This window comes from Lampris incognitus, chromosome 8 (assembly GCF_029633865.1).
Source record: "Lampris incognitus isolate fLamInc1 chromosome 8, fLamInc1.hap2, whole genome shotgun sequence".
In the NCBI taxonomy this organism is placed as follows: Eukaryota; Metazoa; Chordata; class Actinopteri; order Lampriformes; family Lampridae; genus Lampris; species Lampris incognitus.
In genome coordinates this window covers 51,936,362-51,953,913 of record NC_079218.1, presented here as the reverse complement: position 1 = coordinate 51,953,913, position 17,552 = coordinate 51,936,362, and the positions used below count along the sequence as shown (strand labels likewise).

The following is a 17,552-nucleotide window of genomic DNA, read 5'->3' as shown; positions in this document are numbered from 1 at the left end:
AGAAGATACAATAAGAAATAGAAATACGAATAAAATATGTAAACATATGTGCACCATGCTCCAGCATATAACACCCTGTCTGTACTGTATTACTGCAGCATGAAACAAGCAGCACAAACAAACAGCAGACAGGGTAAAATAAGGTGAAGGGCCAGTCTAATGACTACTGACTCAGAGTGTCTGACACTCTGAGGGTTGTAACGTTTGATGGCCACAGGCAGGAATGACCTCCTGTGGTGTTCTGTAGTGCATTTCACCAGAATGAGTCTATCACTGGGCAGCGCAGTTAGCGCGGTCGCCTCACAGCAAGAAGGTCCTGGATTCGAGCCCAAGGGTAGTCCAACCTTGGGGTCGTCTTGGGTCATCCTCTGTGTGGAGTTTGCATGTTCTCCTTGTGTCTGCGTGGGTTTCCTCCGGATGCTCCGGTTTCCTCCCACAGTCCATGGACATGTAGGTCACGTGAATCGGCTGTACTAAATTGTCCCTAGGTGTGAATGCGTGTGTGTCGGCCCACCTGCCGCCCAGTGACTGCTGAGATAGGCTCCAGCATCCCCGCAACCCTGAGAGCAGGATAAGCAGTTTGGATAATGGATTGGATGGAGTCTCACTAAAAGTACTCTGAAGAATTATTCATATCAAAGTTTAACCAACCTTCTCGCTCTCTCTCTGATTGTCTACATCTAACAACAAGTACATCTCATGGTCATACAAGCCAAGGTGTGTTCACCATATCTCAAACATCTTCTGTCTTTGTTTACCAGGGCAATGGGTTGACTGAGGGTTCCACGCTACCTGAATCGGTGCAGCAAGAAGAACCGGACCTTGAGGATCTGACTTGCAATTCTAAACTGTGGCTGGGGAAAGACTACAGCAACTTTATCAGGAAAGACTGGATCCAGCTGGACCGACCATTCGAAGGTACACCATTTAACACACACACACAGACATCCACACACATAGAAAGAAATTTAACAAGGGATGAAGCTCTACTGTCTCTGATTTCTCAGACAACATTGACCGCACTCAAGTACCTCGCATGCCCTGGCGTGACTTGTCTGCAGCTTTTCACGGTAAAGCTGCCAGAGATGTAGCCCGCCACTTCATCCAGCGCTGGAACTTCACCAAGGTCAGACTTCGAAGTGAGAGTTCTGAATGACTGTCTTTACATATCTTCATGAGCTCACTCAGCTGTCCTGTTCTTTTCGTTGTGTCTGCTGTAGATATTTAAGAACAAGTACAAGGACAAGTTCTACCCCTGCCTGCTTCCCAAGTCTCACAACACTGCTGACCTTTTACCATTCTCTGTGCCCGGGTCGAGGAAAGCCACGGTGCAAGTAATGAACGCATTCACATGTGCGCGCACGCACACCCACAACGGCGCATGAATGTACGCATATGCATACACAGGTGTGCGCGCACACACACTGAAAAGCACTCACTTGCACACAGTAATGGGCAAACACAAAAATCACCATTTCCTCCACAAATATTTGTGGAGTCAGACGACATGAGTCAGACTTCAGTAAGCTTCTGCATTTTTGAAAATGTGGTGCAAAAAAATAAAAAAAATTGGGACGGAAACTTAGCAAGCAGCGGTAATGGCAGCATGAATGCATGGACAAACTCTTTTGGTCCTGGCCATGAAAATAGCCAAATATGTGAATCCTTCTGACAGTAAATTGGTCTGTTACACAACTTGAGAGTGACATACCAAGCACAGGCTACACTCAGTCGTAATGCAACGGGTGAGTATTTTATTAGGTAATATTCGCACAATGGCAAGAATGTGTTGCAGTGTATCTTTGTGACACATGGCCCAAAACTCTCAGAGGCATGCTTGAAGAGGCCAGCTGGATGCAAAAATCACATTCTCATTCAAATTCAACACAGGGTCTCTAATTTGCATAAAGGGAAAAAAGAAATTAGGACAAACCATGAAAGAGAATACCTTATATTTAAAATAAAAGTATTTTTATTTTTAGTTTCCTCCGTAGGGTGTCTAGGCTCAGCCTTAGAGATAGGGTGAGGAGCTTGGACATCCGGAGGGAGCTCGGAGTAGAGCTGCTGCTCCTTCATGTCGAAGGGGCCAGTTGAGGTGGTTCGGGCATCTGATTAGGATGCCTTCTGGGCGCCTTCCTTTGGAGGTTTACCGGGCACGGCCAACTGGGGGGAGACCCAGAACTAGCTGGGGGGACTACATGTCCAATCTGGCCTGGGAACGCCTTGAGATCCCCCAGGATGAGCTGGAGGGCGTTGCTGGGGAGAGGGACGACAGGAGGGCCCTACTTAGCTTGCTGCCACCGCGACCCAACCCCGGAGAAGCGGCTGATGATGGATGGATGAATGAATGAATGCATATTTAGAAAGTAAACACTGCTGATGTAAGGTATTGAACAGACATTGGCATCATTTAGGAGAAGTGCTTTGTTGAGGCTCTGGTTATTCTCAAGGTTTGAAATAGTAATAGAATTGAATTAGTTGTTCGATTCAGTATAGGAAATCTTGCTAATTAGTCATCACCCTAAATGGTGGCCTAAAATAACAGCTCCTTTGAAAAAAATACGTACTACACCTCGTTACAACATCAAATATACAAACTTTCTCAGTAATACTTGAACTGACAATCGTGGCAAGAATGGGGAAAAAGGGATGGAAACAAAAAAGTTTAACAGAAATGTCTGAGGAGATACAGGACTTTCGCAAAGACACAGAACAACACAAAACGATTTTAAATCTGAGCTCACCAACGTTAATAAAAGAATAGCAGAGGCAGAGATGCGAGTTGAAAAGGTGGAAGCTCGCGCTCAAAACATAGAACAGGTGTCAAGCAAGATGATAAAAGTGATAAATCAACAAGATAATAAACTACTCGACCAAGAAGGGAGATTTCGACATTAGAATACAAGGATATAACGTATCTCAGACTTGCCGTAATCGGTCACGGCCAGAGCGTCCACAGGGTAAGGCATTCATTAGGCCACCCTTACCCGAGGGATAGTGGGTGTAGATCTGTGTCGTGTTCGGGGACTCGTCCTTCTCCAGCGACCCCTCTGGCCCATCCGGGCGCCTGCAGCCAAGCAACCGAAAGCATTCTCCCTACGTCTCCTTCGCGGCCTGAAGGTAATTCAATCCATGCGAGGCTTCAGTGTGGAAAATGGCGAGAGCAGCCGACATGAGTTTGAAGGAAGCTGGTGTAACGACTATCTCCTTCCTGTGGAAATGTGAGCCAGGGGAGTTATTCGACAAGAGTTGCCGGCCATATGCCATTGGGTTAATCGGGTGGGATAAGGGGAAAACTAGAAATAAAATTAAAAAAAAACAAGAATACAAGGATATATAATGCTCCTGAAAGAGCGGAATGTTCCCAAAGGAGCGGAGGAGTCTGTGGTGGAGTTTGTGGAAAAGTTACTACAGGACACGCTGGAGATTCCCCTGAATACGGAGCTTCGTGCGAGAGAGTACACCGGGCACTCACCCCGAGACCCTGCGGAGATGGGGAAGACAGGCCGCAGTCAATAATAATCAAATTCCTCCACTACAAAATCAACGAAGAGATTCTGCGCAAGGCCTGGGAAAAGAAAGTGTGACTACCCCCCAGCATTCCTGCAGAAGCTCAAGGAATACTCTGAAGCGAAACAAGTGTTAAAACAGAGAAAGGAGCCACTTCGAGACTCTGTTCCCTGCTAAACTACAAGTGTTCCATGAGGACGGGACAGGACTGTACCAGACAGTGGAGGAGGCGACTACAGACATGAAGGTCTGCCCATCAACGTGATCACATCGAGGGAGCGCCCGGCTGGGCAGCTGTCCTGCCCCATCTGGGAAGCGGTGGAAGGACCGAGATAGCAGGGGACAGGAGAGGGGCGAGAGAAGAACCTCGGGAAGAGACTGTGAGCTTTCAGAAGACAGTCCTCATCATTTCCAGAAGAGCTATACGTATTGACAAACTTTAGAAGTGTTGGTAAGCTAAACAGAATCCAAAATAGATAGTGTTGTAGTCATTTTAAAAAAGACATTTTAATGTGTATTTTCTACTACTAGATCAGCTGGATAGCTCTATTGGTAAGAACATCGGCTTTCCATGACAGAGATTGGGGGTTCAAACCTTGGTTGGAACAAGTATCCAGTAAGAGTCCGTGGCTTATACTCTTAATGCTATACAAACCATCTACCTTGGATATGAATGAGAGTAACATGCATAGAGTCATACCAGCTCGGACATAGCTTGGGGGTCAACAAGGTCTGCATCAGGTGTTGGGAAACCAGCGCAATCTGATGAAAAATAGGCTACTGGAGCAAAAGTATTCATGGACAAGGGCCGAGAACCTGGAATTGATGGAATGGTACTATTACAGCAGACCCCTGGAGAGGGGCTATATGAAGCAAATGTGGGAACTGTGGACCAGTAAGAGACCTACCCCCCGACTGACTGAGAAGCAGCTAGTGGCTCAATACTCAAACATCAATAGAGGGAAGCTACTGTCACGACTTGAGATGGAGAGGCTCCAACAGGATGACTATACAGTTCAGCACCACCACCACCACCACTACTATTACTATTAATTTTGGCTGCTCCCATTAAGGGTTGCCACAGCAGATCTTTTCCATCTCTTCCTGTCCTCTGCATCTTCCTCTGTGACACCAGCCACCTGCATGTCCTCCCTTACCACATCCATAAACCTCCTCTTTGGCCTTCCTCTTTTCCTCTTCCCTGGCAGCTCCATATTCAGCATCTTTCTCCCAATATACCCAGCATCTCTCCTCCACACATGTCCAAACCCTCTCAATCTTGTCTCTCTAGCTTTGTCTCCAAACCATCCAACCTGAGCTGTCCCTCTAATATATTCTTTCCTAATCTTGTCCTTCTTCATCATTCCCAATGAGAATCTTAGCATCTTCAACTCTGCCACCTCCAGCTCCACCTCCTGTCTTTTCATCAGTGCCACTGTCTCCAGACCATATAGCATATCTGGTCTCACAACCATCTTGTAAACCTTCCCTTTAATCTTGCTGGTACCCTTCTGTCGCGAATCACTTCTGACACTCTTCTCCACCCACTCCAACCCTGCCTGCACTCTCTTCTTAACCTCTCTTCCACTTTGAGCAGTTGACCCCAAGTATTTAAACTCATATGCCATCATCATCTCTACTCCTTGCATCCTCACCATCCTGCTCTCCTCCCTCTCGTTCACGCATGTGTATTCTGTGTTGCTCCTACTGACTTTAATTCCTCTTCTCTCCAGTGGATACCTCCACCTCTCCGGGCTCTCCTCAACCTGCACCCTACTCTCACTATAGATCACAATGTCATCCCTGAACATCATGATACACTGAGACTCCTGCCTGATCTCGTCTGTCAACCTGTCCATCACCATTGCAAACAAGAAAGGGCTCAGAGCCAATCCTTGATGTAATCCCACCTCCACCTTGAACCCATCTGTCATTCCAACTGCACACCTCACCATTGTCACACTTCCCGCATACATATCCTGCAACACTCCTACATACTTCTTTGCAACTCGCGACTTCCTCATACGATACCACACCTCCTCTCTCGGCACCGTCATATGCTTTCTCTAAATCTACAAAGACACAATGTAACTCCTTCTGACCTCCTCTATACTTCTCAATCAACATTCTCAAAGCAAACATCGCATCTGTGGTGCTCTTTTGTGGCATGAAACCATACTGCTGCTCGCTAACCATCACCTCTCCTCTTAACCTAGCTTCTATTACTCTTTCCCATATCTTCATGCTGTGGCTGATCAATTTTATACCTCTGTAGTTGCTACAGTTTCGCACATCACCCTTGTTCTTGAAAATCAGTACAGTACCAGTATGCTTCTTCTCCACTGCTCAGGCATCCTCTCACTTTCCAAGATTGGGTTAAACAATGTAGTTAAAAACTCCACTGCCATCTCTCCTCAACATCTCCATGCCTCCACAGGTATGTCATCAGGACCAACTGCCTTTCCACTCTTCATCCTCTTAGCTGCCCTCACTTCCTTCTTGCTAATCCACAAAAGCCACTTTATTTTGTAACTGTACAGGCTACAATAAATGTGTTCTCTGCATGTAACCCATCCTGTTGTATAGGAGCAGTGGGCAGCTGCAGTGCCCAGGGACCAACTTTAAGAATAGTTGAAAATGGATAAATATTTAAAGAATATACTGCCGGTGGCTAGTAAAAAGACTTAACAGGAAACTGTTATCACAGGAGAGCCAAACTTTAAATGCATGGATGGAAACTACAATGGACTTTTACAAAATGGAGGCAATAACGGCATCTGTTAATCATAAACTGGAACAATTTGCTTCATACTGGGAAAATTGGGAATCAGAAATCAGGAACACTTTATTTGTCATTTCACCTCATGTACTTGCGTACATGAAGTGAAATGAAATGGCATCTCCCCCAGCCCACACAGCTCACCATACTGTAGTGAATTCGAGGGGCAACCACAGGAACTGCCGCAGCCGAGACGCGAACCCGTATCGCCCGCACCGTAGGAGACATCGCTAACCGCTCGACTAAAGGGTCAGACTCGTCAGCCAGTGGCCAACGTGTCTACTTATCCATGCAGGTTACACTACCCCCCTCCTTCGGGAAGCGCGTCCATGCTTAAGCATGTCAGCTCCTTCACGCCTCCGATGGCCTTACGGTCTCACCATCCCACTTCTGACACCAATGTAGTGAATTCGGGGGGCAGTCTGGAAGACCGTCGCTACAGCCAGGAGGCGAACCTGTGTCTCCCACTCTACAAGCGACAATGTTAACCAGTCGACTAAAGGGTCTGGCCCGTTAGTCAAGGACCAACGTGTCTACTTATGCATGCACGTTACACTACAGACAAAACCACATCCATGAACTACAAGAACACACATATTCAAACTAACACATATATCCAAACTAAACAAAAAAATCACTGTCCAAGGGAACAAACAGCGGTCTGCATGGGCTAGCAGTTAGCCTAGCCTGCCCGGATTACGCATCCCGTCAGACCGCCATCCGTGTTTCCTCATTGGGCGCAGCTCCAGGCAGCGGCCATGGTCCCTGTGGCAACTGAACGAAGCAGACCAAGCCCTCCCAGCCGATCCAGCGCCAGCTCTCCCAGCCAGACATCCTCGATACACCTCCCCGCACTCCACACGACGACATCAGAAACACCACAGTCAACGGCAGGTGAGCCCGCTGCCAGACCGCCCTCAGTGTTATCGGAACTCCCAGTCTGCATGGGCTAGCAGTTAGCTTAGCCTGCCCCGCTTCCACATCCTGTCAGACTACCCTCGGTGTTACCTCCTTGGGTGCAGCTCCAGACAAGGCCGCGGTCCCTGGGCCCACAGTGCAGCAGACCAAGCCCTCCCAGCTGATCCAGCGCCAGCTCTCCCTGCCAACAAACGAAGACAAAAACTTAGAAACAGATGTGGACAAAGACACTGCATCAATAGTACTGGGTGAGGCCGCCGCAAACGTGAATTCGCACCGCCATCTTCCCACACCAGTACTGGGTGAGGCCGCTGTGAACTTGAATTCGTGCCGCCATCTTCCCACACCGGAAGCGGATCAACTGGGTTCACTACATAACGCCCCATAGGCCTGATTTTGTCTTCACCAACCACTGATTATATTGTAAAGAAAAGATCACTCCCAAGTGGTACATGGGATCAGGTTAGTCACACTGACTAGCTATGAAAAACAGGCTTAAAAGTACCTGATAATTCACACCAGGAATCTTCTCTTGTTGAATTTTTCCTCTCTCAGGTGTTACGCTCTGTTGATCGTTGGTCAGCTGGAACCTGTGAAAACTCCATCCTCAATGCCTACATCCACACCATCGAAAACAGCGAGCACTACATCTACATCGAGGTAATTCACACACATCTTGGGCTGTAGCCCGGAGATGATGTTCCTCCCAGTAAAGCAGAGGTACTCTGCCCCAAATTTTCATCTGTTCACGTTCTGGTTATTCCATGCTAACATTAACAGGAAAGAATGTTTTTCTTTAACGAAGTGTGCTTTGTGTTGGCTTTCTGCACACGGCGTTTCGACATCGCTGGTTATCATCACCGGGCTGTCATTTCATATTCCCAGTAATTCCAGTTAAACTTGATTTATACACGTGTACCTGTGTGTGTATAAAGAGATACTTCACCTTTTTGTCTAGACTTTATTTTCTTACATTGTCATCCTTCGATCAGCTGTGAACACCACCGCATTAAAATCTATTTGCCAGATTAATTTGTGAATGTGTTGCCCTGGAAACGGGCCTGTGCATGATAACGCAACATCCGACATGTGCAGTTCAGTTCGTGCGACATTGAGAGATGCTTCACCTGATTTGTTGGTAGTCATGAGGTCACAGCACGGCCCCCTTCCTCACAACAAATTTGGCTCCCTACCACTCTGAACACACACACACACACACACACGCACACGCACACACACACACACACACACACACACACACACACACACACACACACACACCTCACATTGAGTCACCATCTGCATGTTTCTGCCTCCAGAACCAGTTTTTCATCAGCTGTGCTGATGGGAAGAACGTGCACAATGGAATCGGTGATGCGATCGTGAGGAGAATCCTACGTGCACACAGGTGTGTGGTCATGCACAGGCTGGATGGTGGGTGGGCTGATGTCAGACCTGATCAACGGTTGAAACTTTTTTCCATGTGCGCATGCCCATCCCTGGGCGGCACGACGGTCCAGTGGTTAGCATAGTCGCCTCGCAGCAAGAATGATCTGGGTTCGAGCCCTGGGGTAGTCCAACCTTAGGAGTCGTCCCGGGTCGTCCTCTGTGTGGAGTTTGCATGTGCTGCCCGTGTCTGTGTGGGTTTCCTCCCAGTGTTCCGGTTTCCTCCCACAGTCCAAAGACATGTAAGTCAGGTCAATCGGCTATACGAAATTGTCCCTAGGGGTGTGTGTGTGTGTGTGTGTGTGTGTGTGTGTGTGTGTGTGTGTGTGTGTGTGTGTGTGTGTGTGTGTGTGTGTGTGTGTGTGTGTGATGGCCTGGTGGTCTGGCCAGGGTGTCACCCCGCCTGCCGCCCAATGACTGCTGGGATAGGCTCCAGCATCCCCATGACCCTGAGAGCAGGATAAGCGGCTTGGATGATGGATAATGCCCATCTCTGTGTTCTCTGGTGTTGAAGTGTAGCACCAGGAAACAAGCTGTAGCATGAAGTACACTTCAGCTGACGATCTGTGTAAGTCAGCTGTGTTTAGATGCAGGGCTGCAGAGAAGCAGGAGGAATTTCCGACCCTGCCTTGCACTACTGAAAGGTCACCTGCCTCACACTTTGTAAAGCCTACAATACGTGAAAAGCATTATTTTTTATTGTGCGATATTAAACTCTCCTTCACAATAAAAGTAGCATTTTGTGAGACGTCCGGGTAGCGTAACGGTCTATTCCGTTGCCTACCAACACGGGGATCGTCGGTTCGAATCCCTCTGTTACCTTGTGCTCGGGCGTCCCTGCAGACACAATTTGCCATGTCTGCCGGTGGGAAGCCGGATGTGGGTATGTGTCCTGGTCGCTGCACTAGCGCCTCCGCTGGTCGGTCGAGGCGCCTGTTCTTGGTGGAGGGGGAACGGGAGGGAATAGCGTGATCCTCCCATGCGCTACGTCCCCCTGGTGAAACTCCTCACTGTCAGGTGAAAAGAAGCGGCTGGAGGAGGCATGTGGTAGCCTGCAGCCCTCCCCGGTTCGGCAGAGGGGGTGGAGCAGCGATCGGGACGGCTCGGAAGAGTGGGGTAATTGGCCAAGTACAACTGGGGAGAAAAAGGGGGGGAGTAGCATTTTGTGCACTCGTAAATATGTAAACTGAATTAAAATCTCAAAGTTTGGTAGCGTGCTTTCACACATCATGAATGTGGCCCGCTTGTACCGATGGCACATGCATGAAGGGTCTCTGCTGTGTTTCAGTGAGCAAAAGAAATACAGGGTGTTCGTGGTAGTACCTCTGCTCCCTGGTTTTGAAGGAGACATCAGTGAAGGAGGTGGGAATGCCATCCAGGCGATACTGCACTTCACCTACAGGTCAGAACACTGCCCTGCGTCTTTCAACCCACAAACATACTGTCACTCTTCATGCCTCACTGCTTGCCAGGAAATGATGGTAGACTATGTGCTGTAGTCCTGTTCCAGTTTCACTTCAGTTAAGCTTCACAAACACGGGGAGAAGCCTGTTGCTTTTCTTCTCGAAGCCATGAGTAAGGTTATTGAAGTAATTTCTGCAGTATTGTGAAGATTTTGCTCATTGTGGTGCTCTGTTTAATTTCAGAAATAAGTGTTAAAGTGAACCCCACCTTTCACTTACCTCATACTAAAATAATAGTTTCAGATTCCTTGTTTTGTGTGGTGTTTCTTTAATGTGTTAGGACGATATGCCGCGGAGAGCATTCCATCCTGTCACAGCTTAGTGAAGGTGAGTCCCTCGCCGTCCGCTGCCTTTCAATTTCCACTCCAATGACATCACAAGCCTGACATCACAAGGTTCAGCCTGTCATCTCTAATATGTTTCTCTTTCTGTCCTCTCGTTTTGCACCTTTTAACTGAAGCTACTGGTACTAGGTATCTGTCTAACTGCTCTCTATTTTCATTATTGTACAGTTCACATTCAGTTTTGTTGTTCATACTGAGTGTCCATCTGCCATACATTGGTAGAACTACCTGACTGATTCGTCATGTTTCTAGATCATACTATGAATACCACTGTCTTATCTCTGCTAGTTGAAGACCAGTGGACCGAGTACATCACGCTGTGCGGCCTGAGAACACACTCCCAGCTCTCCCAGTCTCTAGTCACGGAGCTCATCTATGTGCATAGCAAGACGCTCATTGCAGATGACCGTCGCTACATCATTGGTGAGTCAGAAATGGCAAAAACTCCTTCAAAGACAGGGCATAACAGTGAGGTTGAGTCATCGCTAAGCTCAGCCACAAAGATCATATCAGACCTCCATCAGTCACAAAAATCATATCCGGCCTCCATCAGTCACAAAGATCATATCTGGCCTCCTTCAGTCACAAAGATCACATCCAGCCTCCATCAGTCACAAAGATCATATCTGGCCTCCATCAGTCACAAAGATCATATCTGGCCTCCATCAGTCACAAAGATCATATCTGGCCTCCGTCAGTAGGACACTCCAACAGTGTTTACTGTCAGCCTCACTTCTGCTGAAATCAGACAAGGTTTTTAGAAGCAACTTTTGGGGCGGTATGGTGGCACTGTCGCCTCAAAACAAGAAGGTCCTGGGTTCAAACCCTGGGTTTGTCCAACCTTGGGGGTCATCCCAGGTCGTCCTCTGTGTGGAGTTTTCATTTTCTCCCCGTGTCTGTGGTGGGTTTTCTCCAGGTGCTCCGGTTTCCCCCACCATCAAAGAGACATACATGTTAGGGTTAATACTCCTGTCTGTGCCCCTGAGCAAGGCATGGCAAGACAAACGGGAGTTGGTCCCCAGGCACCCACTGCTCCTAGCTACACAGCTAGGATGGGTTAACTGCAGAGGAAGAATTACCCCACGGGGATCAATAAAGTAGTAAAAAGTAAAACAAAAAGAAAAGTACTGTGGTTACTGAAGTACTTCAGTTTAAATAACTTCAAGACAAACTTCCTGACAGGTGTGATGTAAAAATCTGAGAAGTGTGTTCTGGAATACAATTTATTGGATGACAGAATTTGCTCCTCAGACAGATCCTTCCACAGCCCAGGAGCGCAGTCCATTAAAGCGCCGTCGGTAATGTACAATATTATGTTAACTTTTCAGGAAGGAGTGTAAATAACTTCTGATTCACACTGCTCACAAATATGATTCAGAAGGTTTACATGCAAAAAAATTCCATTCAGTACTTTTTATTGCTGGAGTGTAGTTTGTGTTGTCGCTGTTTGTAATGGTCATTAAAGTTGTGTTGGCTCTCAGGTAGATACGATAGAAAAACCTCTTAAAAGATCGTATACAACACATACTAAAACATTAATACAAAGCTGAAACTCGGGCTCCACCCTGAGCTTCAGTGGGGTGGTGGGGAGCTGCTGGAGTTTCCTGCTGAACGGGTCTCTGGGATCTGTAGTGGTCAACACACAACTGCAGTAACTGTGTCTCAACATAGTAGGTGTCAGTGAGCGAAACAAAAGCAGAACAAAAAAAGGGTAAAATCAGGTCTGCATAAATAACACTGACTTAAGCTCCTCTAAATTCATTCTTTTTTGTTACTTCAAAAATTAGGATTTCATTTTCAACTTATTTTGAAAAGAGAAATCATGACCATAAGAGTTAAAAATATCACAGTAAAATAATCTATATAAGAAAATAGAAATACTTTTACTCATTATGTATTTGAGAAGTAGGCGGGTGCACACCCTCTGAGACAGGGCCTGTATGTTGTGGAAGTGCTGCTGATGGTGATCACTTCATAAAGAGGAGAGGAGGCCTGCGCTTTCTCATCTGTTCTACAGCTCCTCTGGTGGACACACTTTATATTTGCCTGTTTTAGTTCTGTCAGTTACTTCAGATTTAGTGCCATGATGTAGACTTCTGGTCATTAGGGCTCACAGTATCGCCAAGACAGACATACTTTTAGGTTAAACATCTTCTAATATAGTACTGTAAAAATAAATAAAATAAATAGCATATTGATTACATTATTATTCATATATAATTAATAAGATATATAATTAATTATAAATTTTATATTGTTATATTATAATTAATTGCATTATTATTCCATTATATATACATATATATATATACATATATATATACATATACACATACACACACACACACATATATATATATATATACATATACACACACATACACACACACACACACATATATATATAAATCTGAGCTATGACCATATCCAATCATCTCAAGGAGGGAAGGTACAAAATTAGAAGAACAGCACCAGTCTTTGAGAGTATTTTTTGGTATGGTTATGTAATTTGAATGGCTGTTGTATGATGTTGTGACCATTGGTTAGTGGTCACAACATCATACAACACCGGTTTACAGTGTGTGTAGTTTACATGTGTAGTTTGCTAATCCAACGGGTCACAGGTTCGGCCAACATTAACGACCGCAGCATGCTGGGCAGCAGAGACAGCGAGCTGGCGGTTCTGGTGGAGGATGAAGAGAGAGTGCCATCCACCATGGGAGGAGAGGAGTACCAGGCGGGACCCCTCACGCTTGCCTTGCGCAAAGAGTGTTTCAGGTCAGAGCTCAGTGTCTGCCAAAGTAGCGACTGAAATTACGTTGTGACTGTGAGCTGCAGAATATGTCTGAAACTCTGCAACTCCCGTGTAATCACCGAGAAAAGTGGAGGCTGTTCAAGTCTGTCACACTCAGGTGACGGCTTTCAACATCTATAATTAATATTCTTCCTCGCTATTTACACGAGGCAAACTGCCAAATATTTAATCCATAGAATTTGAAAATCTACTTTAAAATGCTTAGGTATAAGCCTGGCTGTTGTTTCATGGTGCTTTATTTGATGAAATAAATGTCGGTGCGTCTTTCCCCACCAGGGTTCTTTTAGGAGCTGCTGCAAACCCCAGTATCAATATTGAGGACCCAGTCAGCGATGAGTTCTTCTTCTTGGTGTGGAATTCAACAGCTGAAACGAACGCCTCAATCTATGATAAGGTCAGTAAATAGAGATGTTTCATTCATGAGTTTACTCCACAGCTCCATGAGCGTTCCTTACACCCTATTGAACTGGCAACCTCTGATTTCCTGCTTCTCCGTCATGATTCAGGTCTTCAACTGCCTCCCCTGTAACACTGTCCACAACATGCGAGAGGTGAAGGAGCATTGCTGCAGGGAGCGTCTCTGTGACACGGACCCCGAGAAGGCGAAAGAGGAGCTGAAGGCCATCCAAGGGCTTCTGGTCCACTTCCCTCTGAAGTTTCTGTGTGAAGAGAACCTTCTGCCCCCGCTGGGCAGCAAAGAGGGCATGGCCCCCATAGGACTGTGGACATAACAGTACACAGTTAAGGAACCGAGGCTACTGTCCGTATCAGCTAATATCAGCAGAAAATGACTTAACCACCTACTACCAGATGCCCCCCCCCCATATTTTCATGTTAGAAATATCTATCTTAATTTAGAGTAATTCCTGTTCAGTCGTCAATATGCTGAAGAGAAATATTCATAATCTTGGCTACAGCCTAACACAACTGACCCTATCTTTTAATCATGTATGTTTTTGTATTTTTGTGAAACTGACAACTGCTCTGAAAATAACCATTTCAATGCACATTTTAGCAAAGTAACCTGTTATAATAACCAGATGTGTTATCTCAGCCAGTTTGTTCAGGGTGGTGGTGTTTGATGTATAGCTCCTGCAATACAAGCTTAAATATAGGTCTGGTGGTGGTGGTGCAAAACACACAAAAATGAAAATACAGGCCTGTGGGCTTGAGCTTCAGAAGGTCAGATTAAGATTCAGGCACCTCAAACAGTATGGGAGTACAACATGCATGGACTGGGTGGGTGGTTGGCTCTCTCTCGCTCTTCCTCGTTCTCATGCATGCCCCCTCTCAGCGCAGCGCCAGCAGATCTTTCAGAACATTTGTGGTTGTTATGGCAACGGTTAAAAAAGAATAAAGAGCCAACTATAGTGTAGCTGAAATAAAGAATGGAAAAGACAGGAAATAGAGACGACTGAATGGTAATGGTGGTTGATTGGGAAGATAGAAAGCAGTATGTAGTACAATGACTGACCTTTTTTCAAACAGTTGTATTGAAAAGCTTCATAATGGCATCGGGTAAATGACCTGGTGAGAAAGGATAAGATTGTTAACATGATAGGCTGATGTAGCAATAGTTTCTGTGTATTTTGATGTCAACACAACAACTAAGTACATCATTAATCACCTGGGTTGACGGAGGTCTGGAACATCCATGTGGTTCTAAGAAGGTTATGTAACGGAGAGCCATAGTAGATGATTCGGCCATGGCGGTTTCAATGTTTTAACCATGATCCTTTGTCCATTTGCTGTCAAGTATCATGGATTTACACCTTGTGTTAATTTGCATGGTTTATGGATCTGTTTAAGATTGGGCTGAAATGAGTTTCCTCTGTAGGGTGTCTGGGCTCAGCCTTAGAGATAGGGTGAGGAGCTTGGACATCCAGAGGGAGCTCGGAGTAGAGCCGCTGCTCCTTTGCGTCGAAAGGAGCTAGTGGAGGTGGTTCAGGCATTTGATTTGGTTGCCCCCTGGGCACCTTCCTTTGGAGATTTACCGGGCACAGCCAACTGGGAGAAGGCCCCGGGATAGACCCAGAACTTGCTGGAGGGACTACATGTCCAATCTGGCCTGGGAATGCCTTGGAATCCCCCAGGATGAGCTGGAGGGCATTGCTGGGGAGAGGGATGTCTGTAGTGCCCTACTTAGCTTGCTGCCACTGCGACCCGACCCCGGAGAAGCGGCTGATAATGAATGAATGAATGAATGAATGGATCTGTTTAGTGGAATTGCTTGAAGGTTCACCAGTAGGTTTTCTTACCAAATGGTTTATATTAGGAGGGTGACTGAAACATTGAAGAATTAAGCAGACATTTTGGACTCCACTTAGTGTGATTCCCACAGAAGGCTGAAACAAGTCTGGAACAATTTGAATTCATATTATTGACTGAAGATTCCATGAATTGTAGATTTCTGATATAAAATTTTCATGAGTAGGTGTAGTTATCTATTCTTTTAATCTTTTTTTATTAGTAATTAAATGGCTAGTGTCAGGTTAACTGGAAAAGTAAGTTTCAGACTGGTTTAGTGGTTAGTAAGGTAATCCCCCAACGATAAGGGCCCTGACCTGATTTATTGATGCGTTTGGTACACGCTCTTATTTTGAAAATGCTTTTATCCAAAGTGAATTACAAGAGCCAGCAATTAGCAGATGACGTTGTCTTCTACTATCTCAGATCACTACACAGTACTAATCAGTAATCACTGGTAAGATGGCACGGCATATCAAGTGCAATTAGTCTAAGTGCCCATAGATAGATTACTAATACCAAGTGATGAGATTCAAATTCCAAATAAGCTAGACAAAGCCACAAGTCGATATCAAAGACCAAGAGTCAAGTGAAAATGGTGCAAGTGAAGAAAGACAGCTGACTGACTGCGTGTTTCTCCTTTGAGAGATTTGTCTGTGAATGGGAGCAACGAAACAGACGTGTTTGGGCAAATGAAGGATCAAGCAATGTTTCCTTCAGCCAGGGGTGACCTGAGCTGGCTTAAGTTTGGATGGTGAAATAGCAGAAAGGAGGGAACTTGAAAATGTGGGCTGGATTAGGAAAGATGGTGGAGGTGATGAACTGAAGGGAATGGGATCAAGAGGACAATTTGTGGGACAGTGAGCGTTTGTGTTTCTTGGTTTCAGTTGGAGACATTCATGGAGGGCCCGGTAGTGATTGCCCATGTGGCCATGTCTGTCATGGACCAAGATACTTCATCCATACCTGCTCCAGCAACACCACACAACCCGCCAACCAAAGAGGTTATCGAGCGTGTTGAAGTGATTTGTTTGGAAGCACAATGTGAGACTTGAGAGAGTCACCTGCGATGTCATGGATGTGCCCTTCCTTGGGGAGAGAAACATGTATGAGTTTGTCTGGATGGACACTCAGGTCTTTATGCCCTGTGAGGAAGGTATGAAATGTTTGAGTCTTTATGAAAGATGGTTGATAAAACACCTTTTAGGGTTCTGTAATCATGGCTTTTGTTAACATCTGATCATGCCCAAGTTACAGAGGGCATTTTGAAGCCCAGCTTAAAATGTTCCTAACATGGCCAAATTCTGTCAGTGGCTCTGTAAAGCACTGTCATTATTTCTCAACATTCCTTCCAGCGTGCGTTTTGACTGCTGTGGAGGACAAGAGGAGCAGACAGGTGGTGTGCAGAACGCGGGACTGGAACGTCTTGATGCTGTTTAATGTTTGTGTTAAGTCTACACTCGGGCACATTTGAACAGAAATGCCAGTAAAACATACATATTTGAAAACGGTGCATTCATGGTTACAGATTCATTCCCAGTTCCTGTTCCAGATATTCAACTTCTCAGTTAAACTTGATTTGTTAGCATTTTTTTTTATGAAATATGATGTGGTTGCTCCGTGTTGTGTTGTCCCCATACAGATTCTTAAAAAATATCTGACATACTTTTGAGGTTGTTTTTTTTAACCATTTACTGTCTTTTCCTTTGTTGGAGCAACAGTCAGAAGCAGTAACAAATTGTTGATATTTTTAATAGATGTGATTTTAATATTCCATTATTATTAAAAAATGGCTATGTAAATTGTCTTTTGGTGGATTGCATTTATATAGCTTGTCCTCGCAAAAATACGTCAAAGTTTGCTTTTAACAAGAAGAAAATTTTATACAGAAATTAGTAAATTTATATCATCACTGTACAAATTATTTATGTAATGGCAGCTAACACAAAGGTTGGCAAAGGTGTTACTGCTTGAGCATTGCTGGACAGTTGTGCATTGTAGCCTGTTAGCACTTTTGTTTTAAGGAACTT

General features: G+C 45.5%; 1 protein-coding gene across 2 annotated transcripts in view; it reads left to right on the top strand.

The window, feature by feature from the left end:
- The window catches only part of pld2 (phospholipase D2), a 42,132-nt gene extending 24,827 nt beyond the window's left edge, over positions 1-17,305 (top strand). The window contains exons 14-25 of one of the 2 annotated variants that reach the window (XR_008810602.1): positions 762-918; positions 1,008-1,126; positions 1,221-1,334; positions 7,763-7,867; positions 8,527-8,615; positions 9,942-10,055; positions 10,397-10,443; positions 10,749-10,883; positions 13,085-13,238; positions 13,552-13,669; positions 13,782-16,678; positions 16,878-17,305. Coding sequence is in view for 1 of the 2 variants with exons in the window: in XM_056284802.1 (XP_056140777.1) it covers positions 762-918; positions 1,008-1,126; positions 1,221-1,334; positions 7,763-7,867; positions 8,527-8,615; positions 9,942-10,055; positions 10,397-10,443; positions 10,749-10,883; positions 13,085-13,238; positions 13,552-13,669; positions 13,782-14,006 (1,377 nt within the window). In the remaining variant the exon portion in view is untranslated. Of the gene's footprint in view, positions 1-761; positions 919-1,007; positions 1,127-1,220; positions 1,335-7,762; positions 7,868-8,526; positions 8,616-9,941; positions 10,056-10,396; positions 10,444-10,748; positions 10,884-13,084; positions 13,239-13,551; positions 13,670-13,781 lie in introns of both variants that reach the window. The other variant, XM_056284802.1, reaches the window with a different exon arrangement.
- Positions 17,306-17,552: the final 247 nt, after the last annotated feature.